This window comes from Mesoplodon mirus (assembly GCF_964341445.2).
Source record: "Mesoplodon mirus genome assembly, chromosome: 8".
Classification (NCBI taxonomy): domain Eukaryota; kingdom Metazoa; phylum Chordata; class Mammalia; order Artiodactyla; family Ziphiidae; genus Mesoplodon; species Mesoplodon mirus.
Genome location: NC_138984.1, coordinates 88,822,754 through 88,846,906, shown reverse-complemented (window position 1 = coordinate 88,846,906; position 24,153 = coordinate 88,822,754). Strand labels below are relative to the sequence as shown.

At 42.2% G+C, this 24,153-nt stretch overlaps 1 protein-coding gene across 3 annotated transcripts in view; it reads left to right on the top strand.

Annotated features, from left to right (window-relative positions):
- Positions 1-24,153, top strand: part of WIPF1 (WAS/WASL interacting protein family member 1) — a 120,094-nt gene that overhangs the window by 80,296 nt on the left and 15,645 nt on the right. For 2 of the 3 annotated variants that reach the window (XM_082631488.1, XM_082631490.1), the window contains exons 2-3: positions 15,003-15,091; positions 19,061-19,190. In XM_082631488.1, the coding sequence (XP_082487614.1) occupies positions 15,041-15,091; positions 19,061-19,190 (181 nt within the window). In that variant the 5' untranslated portion in view covers positions 15,003-15,040. Of the gene's footprint in view, positions 1-13,215; positions 13,375-15,002; positions 15,092-19,060; positions 19,191-24,153 lie in introns of all 3 variants that reach the window. The other variant, XM_082631489.1, reaches the window with a different exon arrangement.

The following is a 24,153-nucleotide window of genomic DNA, read 5'->3' as shown; positions in this document are numbered from 1 at the left end:
CCCTTCCTTTCCGGTTGGATGATTTATTTGTTTTCCACTTTCCTAACCCATTTTTCTCTTCCCCACTGCCCAGTGACACGAACCATTTGCACTGCATGAGACTCTGCACACGTTGCCAAGCCCCACCTTGGCTAAAGGGTTTACTGCTCATCTCCAGTGTCCTTTCCCTGGCAGATTCCCAACAAGAAAGTGCAAGTCTAGCCTTGGCATTCCTTAGTCACTGCTTTAGGGGGAACAGCCTTAGGCTCTTAAACGAATGTTATGTTCTGGTAGAATGTTTAAGAGAGATTGATTTTCTTTTTCATTCAACAAATAATATTTGTTGAGCACCTACCAGGAGTCAGATGCTGTTCTAGATGCTGAGGCGACTGCAGGAAACAAGGTCCTATGGAGCTCGAGTTCTAGTGGGGAGGGATGTACACGGAACTAAACAATTAAAGGAAAGAATGCCAGGTGGCGACATGTGCCATGTAAAAAAGAAAGTGGGAGTAGAGATGGGACATGAGAGGGGGCATGTATTTTTATTTTTATTTTTATTTTTTTAAGATGTTGGGGATAGGAGTTTATTAATTAATTAATTAATTAATTTTTTTGCTGTGTTGGGTCTTCGTTTCTGTGCGAGGGCTATCTCTAGTTGTGGCGAGCGGGGGCCACTCTTCATCGCGGTGCGCGGGCCTCTCACTATCGCGGCCTCTCTTGTTGCGGAGCACAGGCTCCAGACGCGCAGGCTTAGTAGTTGTGGCTCACGGGCCTAGTTGCTCCACGGCATGTGGGATCCTCCCAGACCAGGGCTCGAACCCGTGTCCCCTGCATCGGCAGGCAGACTCTCAACCACTGCGCCACCAGGGAAACACCGAGAGGGGGCATTTTTGCTGACAACTGGAGAATGAAAAGGAACCAGGGAGGTGAGTGTACCAGGTGAGAGGGCTTACAAGTGTCAGGGCCAGGATGCAAATGAGTTTGTGCATTTAAGGAACAGAAAGACGAAGGAAATTAGCAAGAGGGAGTTTACTTGAGATGAGGTCAGAGAGCTGGGTGTACGGGGGGGCGCAGATCTTGTGGGTCCTTGTGGGCCTAGGCAGAGCTTGGATTTTTAAAGTGAAATGAGAGACTGTTGGAGGGTTTTAAACAGGGAGGAACATTATCTGATTTATGTCTATGGTGCATAGTGGACACCTCATAAATGTGTCCAAAGTTGACTGTGCTTACAAGTTCTCATTAAAGATGAAATAGACCCAAACCCTAGACAACTACTCCCTTGTGTGTCTCACAGGCTCCAGACTTCTAAGTGACATACCCCCTTCTAGTTGAGTTTTTCCTAATGGGTGAGAATAGTCATGAACTGTAGTATCCTACGGGTGTGTGTGTGTGTGTGTGTGTGTGTGTGTGTGTGTGTGACATTACTTATTAGAGAACTTCAAAGTAATTCTGTAAATACATAGAAAAATCACCCTATTGCCCATGTTCTCTTTTTAGACCCAACTATAGTTAGACTTCCCCAAAGAGTCACTCAGGCATTTACCTGGTAGGTGATCAAGTTCTCTTGTTTTCCCGAGGTTAGTGGAGGGCGAAGGAGATAATAGCTGCAGGCCTCCACCTCTGTCCAGCCTCAGGCCTGCATGTATTTATTCATGTATTGAGTGTCCCTTGGACTCCAGGCCCTACGTTAGTTGAGAAGAATAAAGTCTGTACCATAAAGTGGCACCAGGCAAAGTCGAAGACTCTAGGTCACTAATCCTTGGAAGCTCCACTTCTAGGAATTCTGCCGTGGCTTGGCATCATGAAACTCCTTGTGAGGCTAGATTCATATCTCAAAGAATTGAGAGTTAAAAGAACCTTGGACGTCAGCTATCCCAGTACTTCTCCAGAATGTGCCTCTGTTTTTCATTCTTTCAGCTGATACCGTTTTCTCACAGGTACACGGTGTGTGTCACAAATATAAGTCTGAACCTTTCAGGTGGATTGAGAAAAAATTCTGAGCGTTTTCAGATTTTTATACACTTCTCAAGGTTTCGGTATAATATTTTTTGCCTGTATTCCATCGCCTGCCCACCTCTTAGAGTCCTTTGAGAGTGAGGAATCTGAGTTTCCTCCTTACGTACTCATCATCTCTGTGCTTCTGTCAAGCATCCTCTGGGAGAGTTATTGTCACCCCATTAAGTGTGGCAGACGGAAACAAAACGTTTTGGCTTAGAAGGCTCTGATCTTCAGCTGACTTGAGCTGTACAGGCTTACTTCGGAGATACTGAAGATTCCATTCCAGATGCAATAAAGCGAATACCGCAATAAAGCAAGTCACACCGATTTTTTTGGTTTCCCAGTGCATGTACGTTATGCTTATACTCTACTGTAGGCTATTAAGTGTGCAGTAGCATCATGTCTAAAAAAAATGTACATACCTTAATTAAAAACTACTTTATTGCTATTGTAAATCAACTATACCTCAATTTAAAAACACTTCATTCAAGTGATAATCATCGTCTGTGGTAGTCGTGTCGTGGTAGTAACATCAAAGATCAGTAATCACAGATCACCATAACCAATATAATAGTAATGAAGAAGTTTGAAATATTGATTGAATTATCAAAACGAGGCACAAGGTGAGCAAATACTTTTGGAAAAATGGCGCCAATAGACTTGCTTGACTCAGGGTTGCCACAGACCTTCAATTTGTTAAAAAAATAATAAAATGTAATATCTGCAAAGCACAATAAAGCAAAGCACAATAAAATGAGTTGTGCCTGTATATCATTTATCCTGACTTGGGCACCAAAATTACGTTTCAGAACTCATTTGCCTTCATACACCTGACTAGCTCGGTTCACCTGCGTTTGTAACTTACTCCCTACCCCGCTCTGTAGATGAGGAAGGATCACTTACGTTATTTATTAGTGCTGCTTAGAGCTTTTAGTTCTTGAGCGACTCTTTCCCTTATTCCTGAATGTTATCATCAATATCGAGAGTGATGCTTTAAAATGGAATTTCTTGAAGGCATCTCACGTTCCGTGAGCAGTTGTTTTTGTGGAGGTGTCTAGAAATAGTTGGGCTGTTGACCAGATGGAGGTGCTCATCTCCTCGTGTCTCCTCTTGTACCAAAAGGTATGTTACACCTGGTGGGAAGGAGAAACATTTAATTTTCCAAATTTAGGGGGTTTTTCTTGCTTGCTTCTGAAGTAAAACCCATCTAGCCTTTTTTTCTGCATAAAAGGAGGAAGGAACAAGCAACAAATTAATCAGACAGGAAGTGAATAACCGCAGAAGGATGTCTGCCTCTGACTCAGTGTGTCACATTTAACGAGAGGCCAGAGCTTGTCCAAAATGGCTGTCCAAAAACGACCCCACGTTTGCGTTAGAAGATGATGCCTTTCTCAGGGACGGTTTTCTCTCTCGTATCTTGCTTCCTCCCTGTCTGCCTGCGTCCCTGATCATGCAGTTCCTGCAGTATCCTTTAACGGTAAGAAAGATTATATTCAAACTAAATGTATTTCCTTTATTCAGTTAGAGGGAAGGACTCGATGGCTTTTGATGGACCATAGTATGTTGAGGTAAAGTTGTTTAATTTTTCAGTAGAGTACCATGTGGTCGAGTCCTGTTGCACACAGGACTAGTTTCACTGCTATAGTGATTGTGGGCAATTTAGATCTTGCGTTTTGAACCAAAATGTAAGCGAGATTTTCAGGAGAATTTTTCCTGACCACTGGGCAAGTTTGGATCCACAGGAATTTTTTCTGCCATTAAAATGGGGGTTTATGTCAGTAACTGTATCCTTTCGGTGGATGGTGCAATTGTCCACATGACTGCCTTTGAATTCTCACTTTGGCCAGCGACAGTAAGTGCTTTTAAAGCAAAAGGAGCCACTGGAAGCTCCAAAGGAAAGTACCGTGGAGCTAAGCTCTTGCCAGTCTGTTGCTACAAACCTGTTACTTAAGTTCAAATCCCAAATCATTTCTAAGCAGAGTCTTTTAGGACAGTTTGTCTTTTAGAATCATTCTGTTCAACATCCTAACAGTGCGGTGCACAATTACTATTGCTAATCAAATTCTGCAGCATTCATTGTAACTAGTTACATTTAATATGATTAATATTTTGACATAAAATATTGTAATTTTCGTATTTCAAACGGTGTACCCAGAGATCTACAGAGCAGGATTAAGGAAACTTTTTTGTATCAAAAAAATGTGTTTTTTTTTCTTTGGGGCATATATGAAAAAGCAACTTGACTTATATTCCTTTTACCCCATGGAGAAATATAAAATAAAGCTTTAAAAAGTTAAGAGGGCACGTACAACTTTGGTCAATAAGTGTAAGTTCTTTTAAGTAATTCAGTGGCATAACTAGTGTATACATCAGAAAATAGACAAGTGGTAAAACGAAGAAAAGACTGTAGGAGGGTTCTAATTAAGAAAAGTAGGACAGCTTGGTAGAGAGAAAGGTAGTGGGAAAGCAGGATAAAGAATAAGACAGGATAGTGAGAGAGGAAGAGGAGAAGCCTGAAAAAGATGTTGAGGTCCATTAGTGTGGAAACCATACCCTTACTAGTCACTTGGGCTGTGGGTTTAACATTATGCGTTAACTTCATAAAGTTATGTTGCTTCTGAACTGGAACATCATTCAGTCAAAATTCTCCTTTTATAGTCTAAAGAGGTTAAATGATTTATCTAAAATCCTAGGTTGTTTTCTGATGCTCTTTGAAAAGTTCACCTGTCGGTTAATTGCTCACAGCTCTTCAGTTACTCTAATATCTAAACTTTTGAGGATTACACATACTCTGAATGAACTGCAGTATTCAGAGACCTTCCCATGGTGAAGAATTTTCCCTGGGGTCCAGCAGCAATTTCACTCTGATCGCTGACGAAATCAAATTCTAGATCTGCCCTATAGGCTGGAAGTTCCCCAACCTGTGCTAAAATGTAAGAGGAAGTGAGCTACCTAATTCCTGGACCTTTCAAGTTTTATGCACTTTTGAAGTCTGCTTAACACTTCATGAACACGTCATTTTCATTGGGAGTTTCTGGCTATTTAAATTGTGATTCGTTCCTGCTTTAAGGTTTGACTCATTTTTGTTTTTCCAAATTGTCATACATTTACTTATTGTTGAAAAGAGCATTTCCCCTGGACTATCAAATACCTCTGTCTGTATTTTGTAACCCTGAGTCCTGAAAATTAAAACTGAAGAAAAGAATACTAGAATAAGTAATGCCTTAATTAGTGTGCTTTTCTGAGAAATTTAAAATGCACTTTATATGCACCTCCCTTTGCCATTCATTTGTAATGCAGAAGTTTGCATGGGTGTGCACATGTGGGCTACATCATCAGCTCATGGTTTCTCTTTCTCATGGTTAAAAAAAGGAAAAGACAATGTTTATTGAGCGCTCACTGTATGTTAGGCTCTTGACTTTTGCTTACTTTATTTTTTTTAATGCTAATACTTATTTAGCACTTGCCTCATTTAACTCTTTTTTTTCTTTTTTTAAAAAATTAGTTTCTGCTTTATAACAAAGTGAATCAATCATACATATACATCTGTTCCCACATCCCTTCCCTCCTGCGTCTCCCTGCCTCCCACCCTCCCCATCCCACCCCTCCAGGCGGTCACAAAGCACCGAGCCGATCTCCCTGTGCCATGAAGTAAGTCAGAAAGAGAAAGACAAATACCGTATGCTAACACATGTATATGGAATTTAAGAAAGAAAAATGTCATTTAACTCTTGAATAGTCCTGTTGAGTCAGTACCCTTCTCGCCATTTTATTGTGGGAACTGGACTTAGGCTAAGCAGTTTGCCCAAGGCCACTAACAACTAACTGTAATTTCAAGCGCTTTTTTCGTAAGTACAGTTAGGAGGCCACAAGATGTCCTTTCCTAATCCTGAGAATCTGGGATTGTACAAATGCTTTGTTTTAAATGTCACAGCCACAGTAAATATCTTTAAGTGAATAATCTCAGGTAAGACCATGTCCTTTCTAAGTCTTCTGACCTTTTCAGAAGTAAATGTGGTGACTCTTCTGCTTATATTATAAGGCTACACTTTCAATGGTTAAATGAATAAAATATGTTGAGTTTGTTGACCTATATGCTGTGAGTATGTGTGCATGAGGGTGGGGTGTGTGTGTGTGTGTGTGTGTGTGTGTGTGTGTGTAGTGGAGAACAGGGAGGGGCAGATCTTAATCCTCTGGTAAAACTAAATGTGGTGCTGAGGATTTAGGGAAATGTAGTTTTGAGATTTGAGGCCCTTAAAGAGAGTACTAAAAAAACCCAACAGGGCTTCCCTGGTGGCGCAGTGGTTGAGAGTCCACCTGCCGATGCAGGGGACACGGGTTCGTGCCCCGGTCCTGGAAGATCCCACATGCCGCGGAGCGGCTGGGCCCGTGAGCCATGGCCGCTGAGCCTGCACGTCCGGAGCCTGTGCTCCGCAACGAGAGAGGTCACAACAGTGAGAGGCCCGCGTACCGCAAAAAAAAACCAAAAAAAACAAAAAAACAACCAGTACTTGTTAGAGATGGGAAGTTGTGGGAGGCAAATTGGTACTTTTTAGTTAAGTGGATAAAGTAGAACAGATTTCTCTTCCCTTTCCCATAGTTAAACAAGGACAAGTAGGTGTACCTTCATTTTCTCATTTTTGAGAGGGTTTAGCTGTCTATGAATTTGCACTAATTTTTCAATTAAACATGTAGGACAATGTATTAAAAAAATAATTTTACTTCATAGCAACCTTTATTTCCCCAGCAGTTACTCTTACAATAAAATTGTGGGTTTGTGTCCAAGCTCCCCTCTGATCGTCATGACATTGTAGATGCTTCAAAATGTCTTCTCTGAAAAATTCCCCCTACTCCCCAAATTATCCAACTCTTTATCTAAAAGAAGTGTTTCTGAAATAGCCAAGGACCCTCCAAATACAGCAGAGACACAAACCCTTACCATTGAGAAGACAGCCCATAAGCAGAATTCACTTAAGCTATTGCCTTAAATGATGATCAACGGAGAAAAGAGCAAGTACATTTTGAGAAATGAGGGGTCCCGTGTACAGCAAGCGCGCGTACCACATTCAGCTCAGATTGAGAAAAACAATGATTGTGAACTAGGTGAGGCAGTTGCTTTGCTTATAAAGGAAAGCTTGTTTCTCTTCTCTACCTTTGGCTTCTTCTTGGGTTGAGCAGCCTTTTCTGCTTCTTCTCTTGCATTGATTGCCTCATTGCCTTCAGCCCTCCGGAGCTTGGTCTGAGGAGAGGAAGAGTCACAATAATAGAAACAAACTTTATGCAAACGTATTAAAAGTTGCTAAAATGGCCAAAACGACATGCCGGGCTTGGGGGTGGGGCACTGAGCTGTTGCACTGGGCCTGGTATCAGAAAATAGAAACTACGGGCAACTGCAGCTGTGAAAAGACTGCTAAAGAAACAGGATGGCTGTGGTTTGCTGTGAGCATCAATTTTCCTGTTGAGCATTTTTACAGGAAGTTGAAGAACAAAGCCAACTTCATCTTAATTAGTTCTGATGGTTTGCAGATATTAAACACATCCAACTAAGTTTGTCTCATGGAGGAGTTTCTAAAGAACAGAACCCAAAATAATCATGAGTAGGAATCCCCAAACTACCAATGTTAGCAGCAGTTTGAGTTTTTGCTAAATGATTTTATTTTAACGGTATAACTTGGAGTAGATTCATTACCTTTATAATGAATGCCTTTGCAGTCATTTTTTTTATGGCTGCAATAACTCGATATGAATATAAGGGCCTTTCCTTATTAAAACACTGTCGAGTTGTATGTATTATCAATTTCCTTATGTTAATATTTATTGGTCAAACAGTTGTGCATGTGTGTATTTGTATAGATACAAAGAGGTATGTGTGTGTTTGTGTATAAAAGCTGGAAAAATATACATCAAAAGGTTAACAAGAATTATCTCTGGGTATTATCAACCCCAACCCTTTTTCACCTATTATTTAATTATTATCAAATGCTTCCTTCAATGGTTAAATACAACTGTCGTGTTTTATTTTCATCTTTTCATTTTTATATTGTTTATCATTTTCTAAATGAATATATGCTACTTTTGGAAGCAGAAAAAAATTCTCAAAAATCTAACCTAAAGACGCACACAAGAAATATATACATGAAAATGAGTTAAGAGCATTATATATAAAGTAAAATATCAAGGAATATAAATAAAAATAAGATAGAGAATAGAAAGTAATGAGGGCAAGAGAACATTGGACGTTAGGATCTTTTCAATTGTATTATTTCTATTATGTCCTTTCCCTGTACCCACCCCCGCCCCACCACACACACACACACACACACACACACACACACAGTGATGAATTCAACCTTTTCTAAACAAAAAGTTTACTTTTCTCCCATTCATTTTAGGTACAATAGTATTTAAGGGTGACTTTTGGCAAGATTTGCATAGCAAAATGCTTTATATTTTTGAATGGTCCAAAATCGTGATAAAACATAACTGGATAAACCTGCTTCTTATCTTCTCTGCTAGAACTTGGCTGATTCACACCCACGTCTTCAGGATTAGAGGCCGGCCTTCTGAGGATTATTTCACTGGACAGTGCTGGAAATCTCTCCCCTCTTCCTGTCATTCTATAGTGTGGGCCTCACATGGCATAATCTAGAATGAATTTGACATTGGTTGGAAGAAACTAAGAAACAGTTTATTTAAATAACTTGCCAGTTCTCTTGATCATTTTACATTCAGAGATAATTCTGCTTTCTTAGATGAGCATATTGAAGAAGAAAGCATAAGTTTCCTGGGGCAACTCTGGACTGAACTCTGGGCTCTGATTGAGTGTCTAGTTGTCCATGCTGTTGGGGGAATACATCGCTGTAGGGTGGGGAGCAATTCACTCTTTCTCACAAGGTGTTCCCCATAACCAGTATTACACATTTAGCAGGTGGCTCAGGGCCACCAGCTGCCCTGGTTGATCTAGGGTCAGTGTGTGATGCTGTCCACTGTCCAGCGTCATTAAACCATGATGCTGACCTACTAGAAGTGTAGTAAAACCAACAAAACCATCCATGTCTCTCACAGAACTAGGAAATTCCAGAATTTCTAAATATTGATGTATATTGTGTGTATATATCTACGCGTGTGTAGGTGACAAAGAAGAGCCAATTAGTGGATTTTTGAAGTCATTTATGTAAAATATTGTACTCTGTTCTCTCAACCCAAAGAATCAATTCCTTTCTGAAAGGTTTATTGGTAGATCCCTCCCCTCATCTCAATAGTTTCCATCTAAAATTTGTTGATGTTTTTAGGGATTCAGTTATTAAATAAAACTTTGGTAATCACTCACGTTCCCTAGGGTTCAGGTTGATTTTTTAAATATATATTTTATTTATTTATTTGTTTGTTTGTTCATCTATTTATTTAGGCTGTGTCAGGTCTTAGTTGAGGCATGTGGGCTGTATGTTGTGGCGCGTGGATTTTCTCTTCTCTAGTTGTGGCGTGCAGGCTCCAGGGCATGTGGGTTCTGTAGTTTGTGGCATGCAAGCTCCAGCTGCGGCACGGAAGCTCAGTAGTTGTGGCGTGCGGGCGTTGGCCCACGGCATGTGAGATCTTAGTTCCCCTACCAGGGATCGAACCCGCGTCCCCTGCATTGGAAGGCAGGTTCTTTACCACTGGACCACCAGGGAAGTCCGCCCTCAGGTTGACTTTTAATTTCTTTAATGTATGACAGACAATCCAGAGATAGTTTGGGTGAGAAATCAGTTGATGGATTTTATTCAAAAGCTATTATCTTATAATTTTCACTGTGGATAGCAGACATGATAGATAACATGTATTATTAAAACTGTGTTTATCATTTGCTAGGGCTGCCATATCAAAGTACCACAGACTGGGTGGCTCGAACAGCAGAATTTTGTTATCTCACATTTCTGGAGGTTGGAAGTCAAAGATCAAGGTGTCAGCAGGTTTGGTTTCTCCCAAGGCCTCTCTTCTTGGCTTGCAGATGACCACCTTCTCCCCGTGACCTGACATGGCCTTTTCTCTGTGCTCACACATCCCTGGTGTTTCTTCCTCTTCTAAGGACCCCGGTCATATTGGATTAGGGCCCACCCTAATGGCCTCATTCTAACTTAATCACCTCTTTAAAGGCCATCTCTCCAAATATAGTCACATTCTGAGGTACTAGGGGTTAGAGCATCAACATATAAATTCAGTCCACAACACTGTGTGAAAACAAAAAACCCATTTCTAACCATGTGGTTTTCCTTGTGCACATAAAATTCAGCACACAAGGTGAACATTTTAGAAAAGTCTGACCTTTCTCTCTATGATGAAAGTATTTAAACAGTGAAATGATTCTCTAAAAGCAATTAATTCTCAAAAGTGTGTACTGTTAGAAGTTCTGTGCCTGGGGTCAGGGGAGGGTAGGAGGGCAAGGATCAGCAGATGGGTAGGGCCGTGATCCTCCAACTTCAGGGAGCCTGGTTCCCCTGCAAGAGATGATGGCCGACACTTGGGAGCCCCTGCCCTAGTCACTGATTCCCTTCTTCTAGGGCCCCTCCCACCTGGGTACAGAGCTGCCTTTCCTGCCGCGCTCCCATCTCCCAAGGGAAGAACCAAATGTGGGAGGCCAAGCCTTCAGGCTGCCTCATTCCCAGGGGGCAGCCCTGCCCACACAGGACTCTGGGCAAAGCCAGGGCCTCAGCTCAGTCACCAGGCCAGGTCGTCCTCACCAGGTGCTCGAGCGGTACTCACACCAGCAGGGCGCATGCTCACCTCAGGGACTACAGCTCTGGACCCGTCTGTTGATGGCTTACTCTACCCGGGCCTGCTGTACTGTTTCATTTCATCCGCCTCGTACCCCCATTTAACAGATGGGAAGGGGAGGCTCAGAGAGCTTAGTCTTATCCCAGGTTATTAGCAGCAGAGCAGAGTTTCAAAATCATGTTCTCCTGACCCAGGACTCATGTTCTCACAGGGATTCTAAACTTTTTCATTCATAGGCCATGCTAGTGTCTGGTAAAGCCCAAAAAAGTCAGACTGCTTTTCTGACTGTTGTTAAATGCATAAAACAAAATACAGAGGATTACCAAGGCAACTAGTTACAGTGAAATAGATACAAGATCTAGCAGCAGATCATTGCCACAACTTCAAAAGAGATCTGCAACAATTTTAATATGGTGTGAGAATGTGATGTGAAAATATCATGGGAAAAGCTGTTGGTGAAAAGGTTTCAGGTGTGGTTTGTGGCCTGTATTCATAATTGAAGGAAGTGCTACATTGTAGTTAGAGTTTAGGGGAAATAAATATGTCCTTTTTTTCATCCAAGTTCATGAACCCCTGAATCTGTCCACAGACCGTGTGGATGTGAAGATCCAGGCTAGGAAGGCCTGTCCGTTAGGATCTAGGCTGCTGTTGAGGCCCTACAGTCAGGCCCAGTCTTGCTTCTGACATGGGCTCTCAACTCCAGGAGACCAGGGAAGTCCCTGCTCTCCCAAGGCCTTGGGCTCTACTGCCCTGATGAAGTCAGGAAAGCAAGCACCCAGCCTTCAAGCTAGCCAGCCCCTCTGCCATTGGACTGGTTCTTTGCCCAGGCCTTGGGATGCACATGGGCTGATGCTGGGAGCTGTTCCAGAGACCAGCACATGGCTTGTTTGTGTGATACCTGGCTCTTCCAGTCCCACATATTTAGTGAGAACCCTGCTTTGTGCCATGTATTGGGAAGACCGGATGGAGTTCACCATCTGGTGGTAAGACAGCCGAGAAGGGGGCCTGCTGGGGGCGCAGCGTGGGGGGCATGAGGTTGGTCTTCTTTGACCCGTGTGCTGGGGTGGCAGGATTGGAGTCTGGGGTTTCTCACAAACTTCCCTCAAGGCCCAGCCTGGACAAGTCCAGACCAGCCGCTGTTCAGCTAGCAAGAAGCCAAGAGACCATGGAGGCCTCTGGAATCACCTTTCAGTGTGGAGGTGGGCGTGGGAGTAGTTTGTCTGGAGGAGAGTGAGGGTTGGGGGCAGGGGGAGCAGCAGCAGTGAGAGGAAGGAGAGCTCAGCCTGGGAAAGGTGAGAGCGCCCACCCGCAGATCCTCTCCCCGTTGTTTATCGGAGGGGGCGGGGCAGGGGCAGGCGCAGCCTCTGTGCTCCGGAGGTTTATTTATAAGTCAGTTAATGCACAGAGAGAGCCATAACAGCAACGACAGAAAACTGTAAAATACTTAGATTAAAGAGGCCTTACAGGGTGGCAGTCCCGAGAGTGTCCCTGTTCCGTCATCTGGCCCTAAGGCGTACAGAAGTTCAATTTGATCTTTGCAACCCGAGACTGGCTTATGAGAACCAAACCCGTAAGAGGTTCCCGGTAGCTGATCAGAATCCACCTCTTCCTCAGTATTAGGATTAACAGGATGGCAGGTTAGCTGGTGAGCGTAGAACCTGACACAATGGAGTGTTGAGGCGCCTTTCATCCACTGAGCATGTGGACGGTCTGTCCCATGGAGCCCGTCTCTCGGGCCCTCTGGGTGGACCCGGCCACCCTTTCCTTGGTTAGCTGCCTCCTCAGCTGTTCAGACCATTGCTTTGGTCATAGCAGCTCTGACAGTTAGTTGGGCCTGAATCCCGTTTCAGATCCCCGTCCTTCCTCCTGGTCCTAGGACACAACCCTAAGGCTTCCGGAGGTGCCCCTGCAGCTGGAGCACCCCCTTCATAGGCCTCCAAACACAGGCCCCCCAGCCCTCCTTATTACACTGCCTGTGTAGCCCCACGGGGGACCGATTGGTGTCACCCAGAAATGTAAGGAATAGATTTTAAAAGAACCGCTGTCTGAGACAGGCTCTTATTGAAAACCGGATCCTGACCGGGTTTACAGGTGAGCTGCAGTACTAGTTAGCCCTTTACCTGCCTAAAAATGCTTATCTAAGAAGAGCAGGGATCAAAAGGACTTGATGCGAATGAGTTTCGCGGGTCTTTTAGCGAGTTATTAATTCCTCTGAGTCCCAGCGTCCTCCTCTGTAAAATGAGTGGAATTATGCTAGTTTGCAGTGTGGTCATAAGTATTCAAGACGACAGAAATAAAGTGCCCTTTATCATCCAATTGACTGTTAATAGATGAAAGCAGCTCTTGCTGCTCTAGAGTTTTTTAAATTTCATTTTCTAGATGGCACTCAGCATAGAACTGTGAGAAGCTCTCTTGATTCCTGTCTTCCAGTAGCTTTGACAAGCTTGGCCATGTCCTCTTAGCTTTTCCATTCCGTTTCTGTCACAGAAAGCAAGCCATCCAGCAAAACTTCTATAGAAGGTAACAGCTGACCCCTGAACGATGCGGGGGTTAGGGGCACCGACCCTCTGCACGCAGTCAGCCCTCCCTATCCACGGGTCCTCGGCACCCGGATTCCGCATCCTCGGATTCAACTCCCCACGGATGGTATAGTACTATAATGTTTACTATTGAAAACGGTCCACATCTAAGTGGACCCGTTGTTCAAGGGTCGTCTGTATTTGTTTTAAGGTGTAAGTTTTCCACGTTAACTTTCAGTGGTTGAACTAAGTTAATACTTTAAATTGTTTTTTCTTTTGGCCGTGCCACGTGGCTTGTGGGGTCTTGGTTTCCCAACCAGGGATCGAACCTGGGCCCCTGGCAGTGGAAGTGCAGAGTCCTAACCACTGGACCGCCAGGGAATTCCCTAATACTTTAAATTCTAAGAGGTTGTTTTCTGCAATTAAGAGACTATTGAAAATAAAAGATAATCCTGAGGTTTGAAATTCAGGACACATGTTCCACAGAAACAATGTTATTCAGGTGGTCAGTGTTCCAGGCTGCTCACTTGGTTTAAGCCTCTACCACCGGGCTTCTCAAATGCATATGAATCACCCAGCGATCTTGTTAAAATGCTGAAACAAATGCAGTGCAGGCAGAGGGACTGAGATTTGATGTTTCTAAAAGCTCTGGGTGATGCCCCGCTGCCAATCTGGGAGCGCTGCTGATCCAGGAGTAGCAAGATCTGGGTGGGAGAAGCTGGGATACTGAGGGGTGAGTACGTGGGTGAGGGCTGCGGCCTGGGGCTTCTGCTTAGACCCAGGGATGGGACTCCGAGGACTGGGGAAAAGGGAGACAGGGTTCATTGCTGGCACAACTCTGGGGGCACGTCCTCGCCATTGTTTCTTCAGGCCCTGATGTTTGCCAGGCTGCCCTCTTCGCCGCTGCTACCCACCAGGGCTTCCCTGCGCTGTCTCAGCCCCACGGAGTCTGGCCTTCCCTTTGTCCCCATAGCAATCAGACTCTGCAGAAAGCCTTTCTAAGGAAGCCTATTTGTAGTAAACAGCCCAGAATCAGAGGTTTGGTTCCTCCTCTCTTTTTTCCCCTCTTTTTTTCCACTTGGATCCTGTAAGGAAACGCCAAGTAGCATAGAGGTAGGAATCCAGCCTCCTTGCCCATCTTATCTTCCCATATTCCCATCTCCTTTCCCCGGAGGACTGTAAGAACTTTGAGGGCAAGTATAGAAATATAGATTCATCTTTGCATTCCTGGGTGCTACCCAGACCTAGACAGATGTCAGGAATCTCAGAGAAGAAAAGCAGCAGAGTGGAGAAGAAATGTCAGGAATGTTGGAGAAGAAAAGAGAGGGCACGGAGTGGGTGGGGGCGGGAGAAGTGGAGAGGACTGCGCCATGGGGATAAGTGAAGTGGAGCCACTTGAACATCGGACTTGGCCAGGATACATTTCTAGCAGTTTCCTAATAACCTCCCAGCTTACTCGGGCAGCAGGCCAGGGTCCTTCCCCCAACCTGCTTTGGTGGTGGTGGGATTGAGCAGCATGAGGCACTGGATTTTGCTTCCAGTATCTCCAGGCACTTTGGCTGAGAAGCCTTCCCTGTTAACCACCTTCCAGAATAGTAACATCCTAGCCATGCCGTACAGGAATTCCACCTCTTATAAAAGTTGGGCTTCGTGAATAGCTGCCACTTTGACGGGACAGCGGGAAGGAAGATTAGGATGGAGTATTACTAAGAAGTCTAATACATGATGGTGCTTTGTTTCTTTTTGTTTTTACAGATTTGTCAGCCAGACTGCTGAAAGTGTAACTGTCCAGGATGCCCGTACCGCCCCCTCCAGCACCCCCACCACCGCCCACGTTTTCTCTGGTGAGTGATTCTCCCCATCCCTGGCCCATGCATGAAGCAAGCTAAACAAACTTGAACCTGGCACACATGTATTTGTTTTCAGTGTATTCACATTCTGGCTTAAATATGAATGATATGGTAAGCCTTCCAGGTGCTGGAGTAAATAAGCCAGAGCCTGAGATGCAGCAGATAACCATACGAAAATGTTTTGTAGTCTAAGGTCTCATGTGATGCGTAGGACACGCGTGGAATGTGGATTAGTTAGGTTTCCTCTGCCTCGTCCATCAAGGAGACACGTCCTGCTCATTAGAACACGCTGGCCTAAGACAGTTGGCAGGAGCAGTTCTGCCTAGCCTGCACTGTTTTCAGCTTCTAGCCTTTAGCATCTGGGCAGATAGTCCAGAGACCCAGTCTGCCTGTCTGAAAATGCATCCATTAAAGTGTCCTCCAGACTCACTTACTTTTTCTCTGCCTTTCGCCATCTTTCTTCCCACTCTGTTTTTGACAAATAACCCCCATCTTCCACTCCCCCCTCCCCCCACTTACTTCGCCCTTTAAATCCATCCTCGCAGTTCCATGTGTACTTTCCTAAGGAATTTCTTCTCTGGGCTCATCCTGACCCCCTGATGGACCTGTCCTCAGAAGTTAGTGCACCCGTTTCCAGGAAGCCGGCAGCCCTCCCCGCAGTGATACGGAAGGTCTCCCAGACGCACCCCCCAGTATGTGAAGCCTTCGCTGCTAAGGAGCCTCCCAGTGATGGGCCCTTCACTTTTCACTTGGGGAAACTGGAGCTCAGAGAGGAAAAGTCCCTTGCCTAGGCTTCCATGGTACACATTTTTTATAGCCCATCTAAGGCTGGAACCTAGTTGGAAGAACAGACCATTGATTAGCTCGTTGCTATTCCAGGTGTGATCCTCCAACTCCTGGTTAGAGTCCCCCCAAAATAAGAAATTTAAGAGTAAGCGCTTAGAAACACTTATAGCAATCTGAAGTGGTGTTATGTCTATTATTTCTAAGATTGTATTTTGTGTGTCTTTTTTAAACGGATTCATTTTTCTAATAAGTCATTGTTATTTTACCAAATATTGGTCCATGATGGATTGGAAATTTTTTTCTTAAAAATTCGTCGTTCCCTTAGATAAGTTTGAAAAGCTGTGATCTGGTTAACATAGAAGGACTAGTTTATATTTCCCCAAAAGTATAGGTTTTGCACCACCGCTGAGTCGTATGTGCCTTGATTTTTTTTAAATTTTAATGCTCATGTGTTTAATATGTATTCTAAAAGTTATAACTAGCACACCCAGGGTTTAATAGTGAGTTAATTTAAAAGAAATGTTCAGTGAGAAATAGTATAGTAAATAAAATAGTGAATTGACTTAATGAAAAATATTAAATAATAACACAGGTAGCATGAGAAGATGACAAAAGTCACAAAAGTTGTACCAGAATGGTTGAAGTTTGGGACACCCTGGTTTATCCTATCCACTCATTTCTATCCATTATTACCTGACTAAAAGCAAGATCCTAGAGAGACAGGATATAGAGACGGGAAAAGGGAAAGGTTGGTGGCCATCATAGGACACCATCCAGTGGAACAGCACAGTCAAGAGATAAGTCAGCACCCAAGGAGGTCAGGTGTCAAAATAAATTTTGAGGCAGAACAGGAGGTCAGGGAGGGTTGCTGATCCAAAACCATGAAGAGAACCAACGTGGACATGGCACTTCACCTCTAGATGCCTCAGGTTTTTTCATCCTTAAAACGAAGACAATAGGTAATTCAAAAAGCTCTTTCTAAGATGTCCAAGGCATGTTGTTAAGTTATAAAAACAAGTTTCAGAGCAATAGAGGATGATCCCATTAGCAAAAGCGAACTGTATATGCAAAGAGCCTTTCTGGAACTGACTGCCAAGAAGCTCTTAACAGGCTTGCTTCAGAGGAGGGTTGGAGGCCAGTGGGGAAAGGGCATTTTATTTATTAATTTTTTTTCAACTGAGATATAATTGACATATAACACTGTATAAGTTTAAGGTGGACAGCACATCGATTTGATACATTTATGTATTATAATTACCACCATAGTTTTAGCTAATGCCTCTATCACATCACATAATTATCATTTCTTTTTTGTGATAAGAACGTTTAAGTTCTGGTCTCTTAACAGCTTTGAAGTATATAATACAGCATTGTTAACTGTAATCACTGTGCTGTACGTTAGATCTCCAGAACTTATCCATGTTTTAGTTGCAAGTTTGTACTCTTTAACACCTCCCCATTTCCAGGAAGGGGCATTCTAGACCCCGCGGTTATCCTTCTGTCAGGTTATAGGGAAGGCTCCGGAGTCAGGCCGCCAGGCTTTGAATCCGAGCTCCTCCTCTTACCAGCTGGGTAACCGGGTTGATGATTTAACTTCCCTGTGCCTCAGTTTCCTTGACTCTAAAATGGAAGTCATGACTCACAGGGTTGATGAATTAATATACATAAAATGCTAAAAACGGTGCCTGACCCATAGTAAAAGCTATATAAATGTTAGCTGTTACTATCGTGAGCAACTACTACTTTATAATTTAATTAAGAGCCTTTCAGCTTCATACACAGAGATTCTGTTTAGCCTGCTTCAGGGTTTTTCTTAGCTCTCCCTCTGCCTCTAACTATAATAAATAGCTGGGTCAGGTATCAAGCTAAACTTGCCCAGGTTTACTCCTTGTGGCCCTTGCTGGCATCTGTGAAATCAGAGCCTTTCAGAAGGGCTGGGGCGAGCCTCAAAGGACTCTCACGGCTGCCAGAAGTACCACTGGGTTTGGGGAAGACGACTGTCTCCGGGACCAGGCCAGACCAAGCCAGTTTCCAAGTGTGATAGACACAGGTACACTCCTGCTTCCGAGTCCATTTGCTGGCCTCTGAGTGTTCCCACTCCCTGAAAGAACCCTGAAAAAAACAAAATCCCAATTTCACAGTAAGAATCCTTCCCAGGAATTCTGAAATTATACAAAATACCCAAAGGTTTTATTTATTTTATTTTATTTTATTTTTTGGCTGCTCATCGCAGCTTGTGGGATCTTAGTTCCCCGACCAGGGATCAACCCCACACCCCTGCAGTGGAAGCATGGAGTCTTGACCACTGGACCGCCAGGGAAGTCCCCCCAAAGGTTTTAAAGCAGCATCTTTGTCAGCTGTGCAGTCTCTGTGGGCTAAGCTTTCAAAGGGATTACGGAGCTATGTTCAATATCCTGTAATAAACCATAATGGAAAAAAGAATTTAAAAATAAAAAAATTTTTTAAAGGGATTAAACATCAGGAACACCTTAGGCCAGAGGAACATGAAGGGAGTTTGGGGGGTAATGGAAATGTTGTATATCTTGATTGTGGCGGTGGCTACACGATTGTATATGTTTGTCAGAATTCACAGGACTGTACACTAAAAGGGTGATTTTACTATTTGTAAATTATACCTCCAATCTGCCTTAAATTAAAAAGAAAAAAAATCTCTTGTCAGTGTAACCAGAGGGAATTATTTTCTAAAATTTTGGTGTATTAAAAAAAATACAGCTGACCCTTTTTGATAAAGACAGTTTTCCTCTTGCACCAGGTTAGTTCCAAAAGACAAGAAAGAGATGTTCTTCAGAGAACATTCTAGAGGATGAAGCCTCATAGTATCCTGCAAATTCCTCAGACTTAAAATTCCCTACTCGTTTCTAGCCATCCACCCCTTGCTCTGTTGGTTACGGCCAGATTGTGATCTGAATTTTCAGAGACTTTTATCAGGGAGTGACTCTTCCTGCATTAAAAATGAATGTAATTTATTGCTGCATCTGCTCCCAAATGTCTGGGTCTTAAAAAGAGTGACATCGGGTCTAAAACTTGTAGAGAATTTACAGCCTATTGCCAAGAATCTTAATAACAAGCTCCCAATGTGCTAGCTGTCCTCACTGAGTGTTGTAGTACATGATTTTAATTCAGAAGATGAATATGAGTCTGCCTGTTTCCTTTCAGGCCAATACAGAAAAGCCTACCTTGAGTAAGTCAGAGCAGGCTGGGAGAAATGCTCTTCTCTCTGACATCAGCAAAGGGAAGAAACTAAAGAAGGCAGTCACCAATGACAGAAGTGCACCGATACTGGACAGTAAGTGAAAAAAGTTATTTTCCACGGAGATAAATGGTTTATGACCTAACAATCAACTCTACTCTTCCCACCAAAAAGAAAAATTTTTTTTTTTTTGGTTAACAACAGCTGCAAAGCTAGCAGAATAAGGGACTGTATCACTCACTGTAGGGCCATGGCTCTGGCTTGGGTTCCCTGTAATGCTGCAGGAAGCCAGTATAATAATTCTTTGTCCAAGACACACACAGCAGCAATTCTCTGAATTATTCACAACTCTTTACAGCACTTTCTGGAAATTAACCCTTTGCTCATCTTACCACAGAGCAAAAGGCAGCATGAAATATGGAAAGAGCCCTAGTCTTGGAATCAAAGGATGTAGGTTCGAGCCCTGACCATCTCCAACCCTTTGTCTTCATTTGTAAAATGGAGAATAATACCTGTTCTACTGCCCTCACAAGTTTGTTGTGAGCATCAAATGAGACAATGCTTCTGAAAGTGTTTTGTTGCCTGGAATGTATAATTCAAATGTAGTTATGATTATTAGGGGGTTGGAGAGAGAGGAAGTGAGATCACAGCTTTGCTTATTGACCCATCGTAAATCTGAGATACTTTCTGGAACAAGGCAGGGTATGTGTAAACAAACAAGTACCCACCATACAGGGCTACTTATTAACATGTACAACAGAATGAAACATTACAGATGGCTAGAATCTACCGAAGTTAATTATCAGGCCTCAAGACTATCATCTCACACTCCTCACACATTGCCACTGCCAGCCAGATGTGCCCAGAATTCATCCTCGACCACAGATGCCACTTGGACTCAACAGGAATTAGACTGTCCTAAACTCACCAGAGGGAGCTTTGTAGACAAGTGAATAATGATGCAGGATTTTAGCCAAGTGGAGGAATTTCTAGGAAAAGTGCCTAACAAGTAGAAGAGAAAGATCAGCGTTAGGTGAAGAACATTGGTGTGGGAGGAAGGTGGAAAAGAGGAAGACCACGACAAAGGCCTTTGAGTTTTGCTCTGTTACCGGGCATGGTGGTGCAGAGGGAAGGCGCCACACTGCAGTGGAACTAGAGGGTCTTTGACTTTTGACGAAGTCTTACCTCTGGGTCAGAATGCCCACAAAATGGTGTGGTTATTGTATAATCAATTGCTTAGTTTTCCTGATCTGTGTCACAAGGTTCTCCCTGGGGTTGCCCAGCCCAGTCGCTTCTTTCTGGGGAGCTTTGGTCCAATAGCCATTGAATCATGGTGCCTGGGATGGGGCCAGAGGAACTCCACAAACTGCCAACCTCTAGACCAGAGCCCAGTGGTTCTCTCCACTATGAGAGGGAGCCTACGCTCTGGAGAATTCCCTAGATGTTGAAGAAGAATGGACAGTCTGGGGCCTAGTCCTGAATCCACTAGTGGAAGTTCATTATATTCTTCAAGATACACTTTTCTCGTTAAATGGAAAAGAGTGTTAGTTCTCCCTCCCATCTGCTCAGTGATGTTTAAGAATGCATTTTGCTTTGTGGACACCAGATGCAACCCAATGCATGCCCTTGTTGTCCATGAACTTAACTGGACACTAACACTGTTGTTAGAAGCTCTTTGCAAGTGGCAAAGTCCATCCATGGTTTTGTATTTGTTTGCAGGTGAAACCTCCCTGGGTTCTATGTCAAAATGTTGACCATGGTTATACATGATATAACTCTTGAGGTCAGCTTTGTTCTCCGATTTAATTGTTCAACTAGTGTAGCTTCTCTATCGGAAAGCTGTACAACTGTTGCAAGTTAAGAACACTAGTGGACGATGTCTGATAGAACAAGTTCATCGATCTCTTTGAATGTTCAATACCAGGTAAAGGTATCCTATGAAATGCAGTATTCCAGAATGTATCGTTCATCAACGAATAACGTTTTAATGACAAGGGCATTATTAATATTATTGGCAATAATTAAAATTAGTAAAACTTTTAAATTTTATATGGAAGCAATTTTGCATACACTTCCAGAAATTGTTATTCTAATTTGATATATCGTACTAGGCGAAGTAATTCTTGTGAGTTCAGTATCAGATTGTTTCTTCTGTCAGCAGAGTTCCCATAAGTATCCCAGAAAGTTCCACACCTAGAAAAGATACAGAGCTGACACAGACTTATGATCAATCTAATCCAGAAAAAAAGAAAACACAAATGAATAAATAGAGCTCAGAAAGCAGATTAAATAAGATTCAAAGCAGATTTTCTAAAATTAAGGATGCTACAATGAAGTTATATGCTAAAACATTTTGAAATCTTAAAGAATTTAACATTTTAAGAAAAGTACAAATTTACCAAAAATCATTCATGAAGCTTCAGTGAGCAAGGAAAAAGTTGAAAACTTTTATCAACTTACTTTTCCTCTAAAAAGCTTTAGAGCCAGATGATTTTATCAGAAAATTATTTCAGATTTTAAGAAACAACGAATTCAAATACTATATAAATCATTCCTAAATGTAGGAAGACATGGAAAGCTATCTGTTAGGTATAATGAGATTGGCATGATCTTAATATCAAAACATGACAAAGGCAGCATATATACAGAAAGAAAGCTGGTGTATCAGTGTCTCAGGGGACACGTGGCAATGCCTGGAGGCATTTTTAGTTATCACAACTTGCTGAGGGAGGGTTCCTACTGACACCTAGTGGGTAGAGGCCAGGGATGCTGTAAACATTCTACAGGGAACAAGATGGTCACCCACAACAAAGAATTATCTGACCCAAAATGTCCGTAGTTCCAAGGCTAAGAAACCCTACTGTAGACCACTTATGATCACAGACGAGAGGATACTAACTAAAAATCCAAAAACTCTAATTCAATAGTATATTAAAAAAATAATTCACCAAATCCAGAGTTTGCTTCATTTTTAATATTAGAAAGTCTATATATCTATCATATCAAATAAGGAAAACTATATACTGATCTCAGTAGATCCTGGATAGGCATTTGATAAAATTCCATGCCATAAGAAAGTCTTAAAAACCCAGAGTGGAAGGATCCTTGCTAACCACGAATACTTAGAAAGAAAAAAAAGTTATTTCAAACCAACAGTCAGTATGTAACTTGGGGGCTTCCCTGGTGGTGCAGTGGTTAAGAATCCACCTGCCAATGCAGGGGACACGAGTTCGAGCCCTGATCCAGGAAGATCCCACATGCCGCCGAACAACTAAGCCCGTGCGCCACAACTACTGAGCCTGTGCTCCGCAACAAGAGAAGCCACCCCAATGAGAAGCCTGTGCACCACAACGAAGAGTAGCCCCCGCTCGCCAGAACTGGAGAAAGCCCATACGCAGCAACAAAGACCCAATGCAGCCAAAAATAAACAAATAAATATATATTTTTTTAAATGTAGCTTTGAAACATTAGAGGCATTCTCATTAAAATCAAAACATGATTTCCTTTATTTTTAAAATACTAATAATGTTAATAATTTATTTTTAAGATAAATATAGAAATGTATATTCATTCTTTTTTTTTTTTTTTTTTTTGCGGTACGCGGGCCTCTCACTGTTGTGGCCTCTCCCGTTGCGGAGCACAGGCTCCAGACGCGCAGGCCCAGCGACCATGGCTCACAGGCCCAGCCGCTCCCTGGCACGTGGGATCCTCCCAGACCAGGGCACGAACCCATGTCCCCTGCATTGGCAGGCGGACTCTCAACCACTGCGCCACCAGGGAAGCCCTATTTATTCTTTATAACTATTTTAAAATAAATTGTCTTTAAATTAATAAAACATTAATAACTTGTACTGTTATGGAAGCTCAGTCATCAAAGTAATTTCTTATATAAAACAGAAATAAGATACACAACTCTTAGAAAAGAAGGCATACACCGTTATTATTTGCAGAGCATTTGTCTACTAGAAAATCCAAGGTAAAAAATAAATTTTAATTCTGAAAATGCAGGAAAGTGATTAGATATTAAATGAAATTTCCTGATGCCAATAATAACCAAATCCAAAATATAGTAGGAAAAACGTTCCTTTCATAATTTCAACAAACAAAAATGTATTTGAAGTGACCCTGAAAGAACTATGGGTGATCCACAACATGAAAATTATAGAACTTTACTGAATAAATCAGAAGACATGGGAAAATATACCATGTTTCCATAAAGTCTAAATATCATGAAAGTGTCAATTCTCCCAGATTTAGATCTCATGTAATACTTACCAAAGACTCAACAAGGTTTTCCAGGGGTAGAACTTTAAACAGTACTTAACCTCATAAAACATATACATACATAAATTGTTAAGAGACAATTTTTTAAAGAGGGTATAATCATGGCTCTAATACAGATATAAAATAAACATATATCAAAGATTTTATTTAGCTCATTAATTAATGAGGGAACCAATATAATGTTATCAATTCAAAGGAGAATTCAAAGTACCACATATATGTAGGCAGGTGAGTGTTGAAATGAATTTACAAATAGGTGCAAAATGGGTCAATCAATTGCATTACACTGAACACAACCAATATGCATTTCTATGGACAAATATCATTTGCATTATTATCAGTTTTGTACAATTTAACAGAGTTGCAGACTAGCTCAGAGGTAATGGGAAATAACCCAGAAGGCTAGACTGGATACTTAGTAATCTTTTTCTTTCTTCTTCTTCCTTCTTCTTCCTTTCTTTTCTTGTTTTCTTGTTTGCCTATTTTGAAATCTTTCACAGTTTTTGGCAACAAATGCAAAATAAAACAAAATCTTTGCATCGTCTCAAGTTGCAAAGAATTATAAAAATGTTAAAGTCTACTGTTGGGTTTTATGATATTAAAAAATTGAAATCAACCTGGAAGGCCATCAAATAGGTAGAATGGATAAATAAATTACAGTACATTCAGTGTTCTAAAACACAATGCAATCCTTTAAACTCATGTTTTCAAAAAATATTTAGTGACATGGGTAATGCTAACAATAAAGTATTGACTGCAAAAAGCAGGCTGAAAA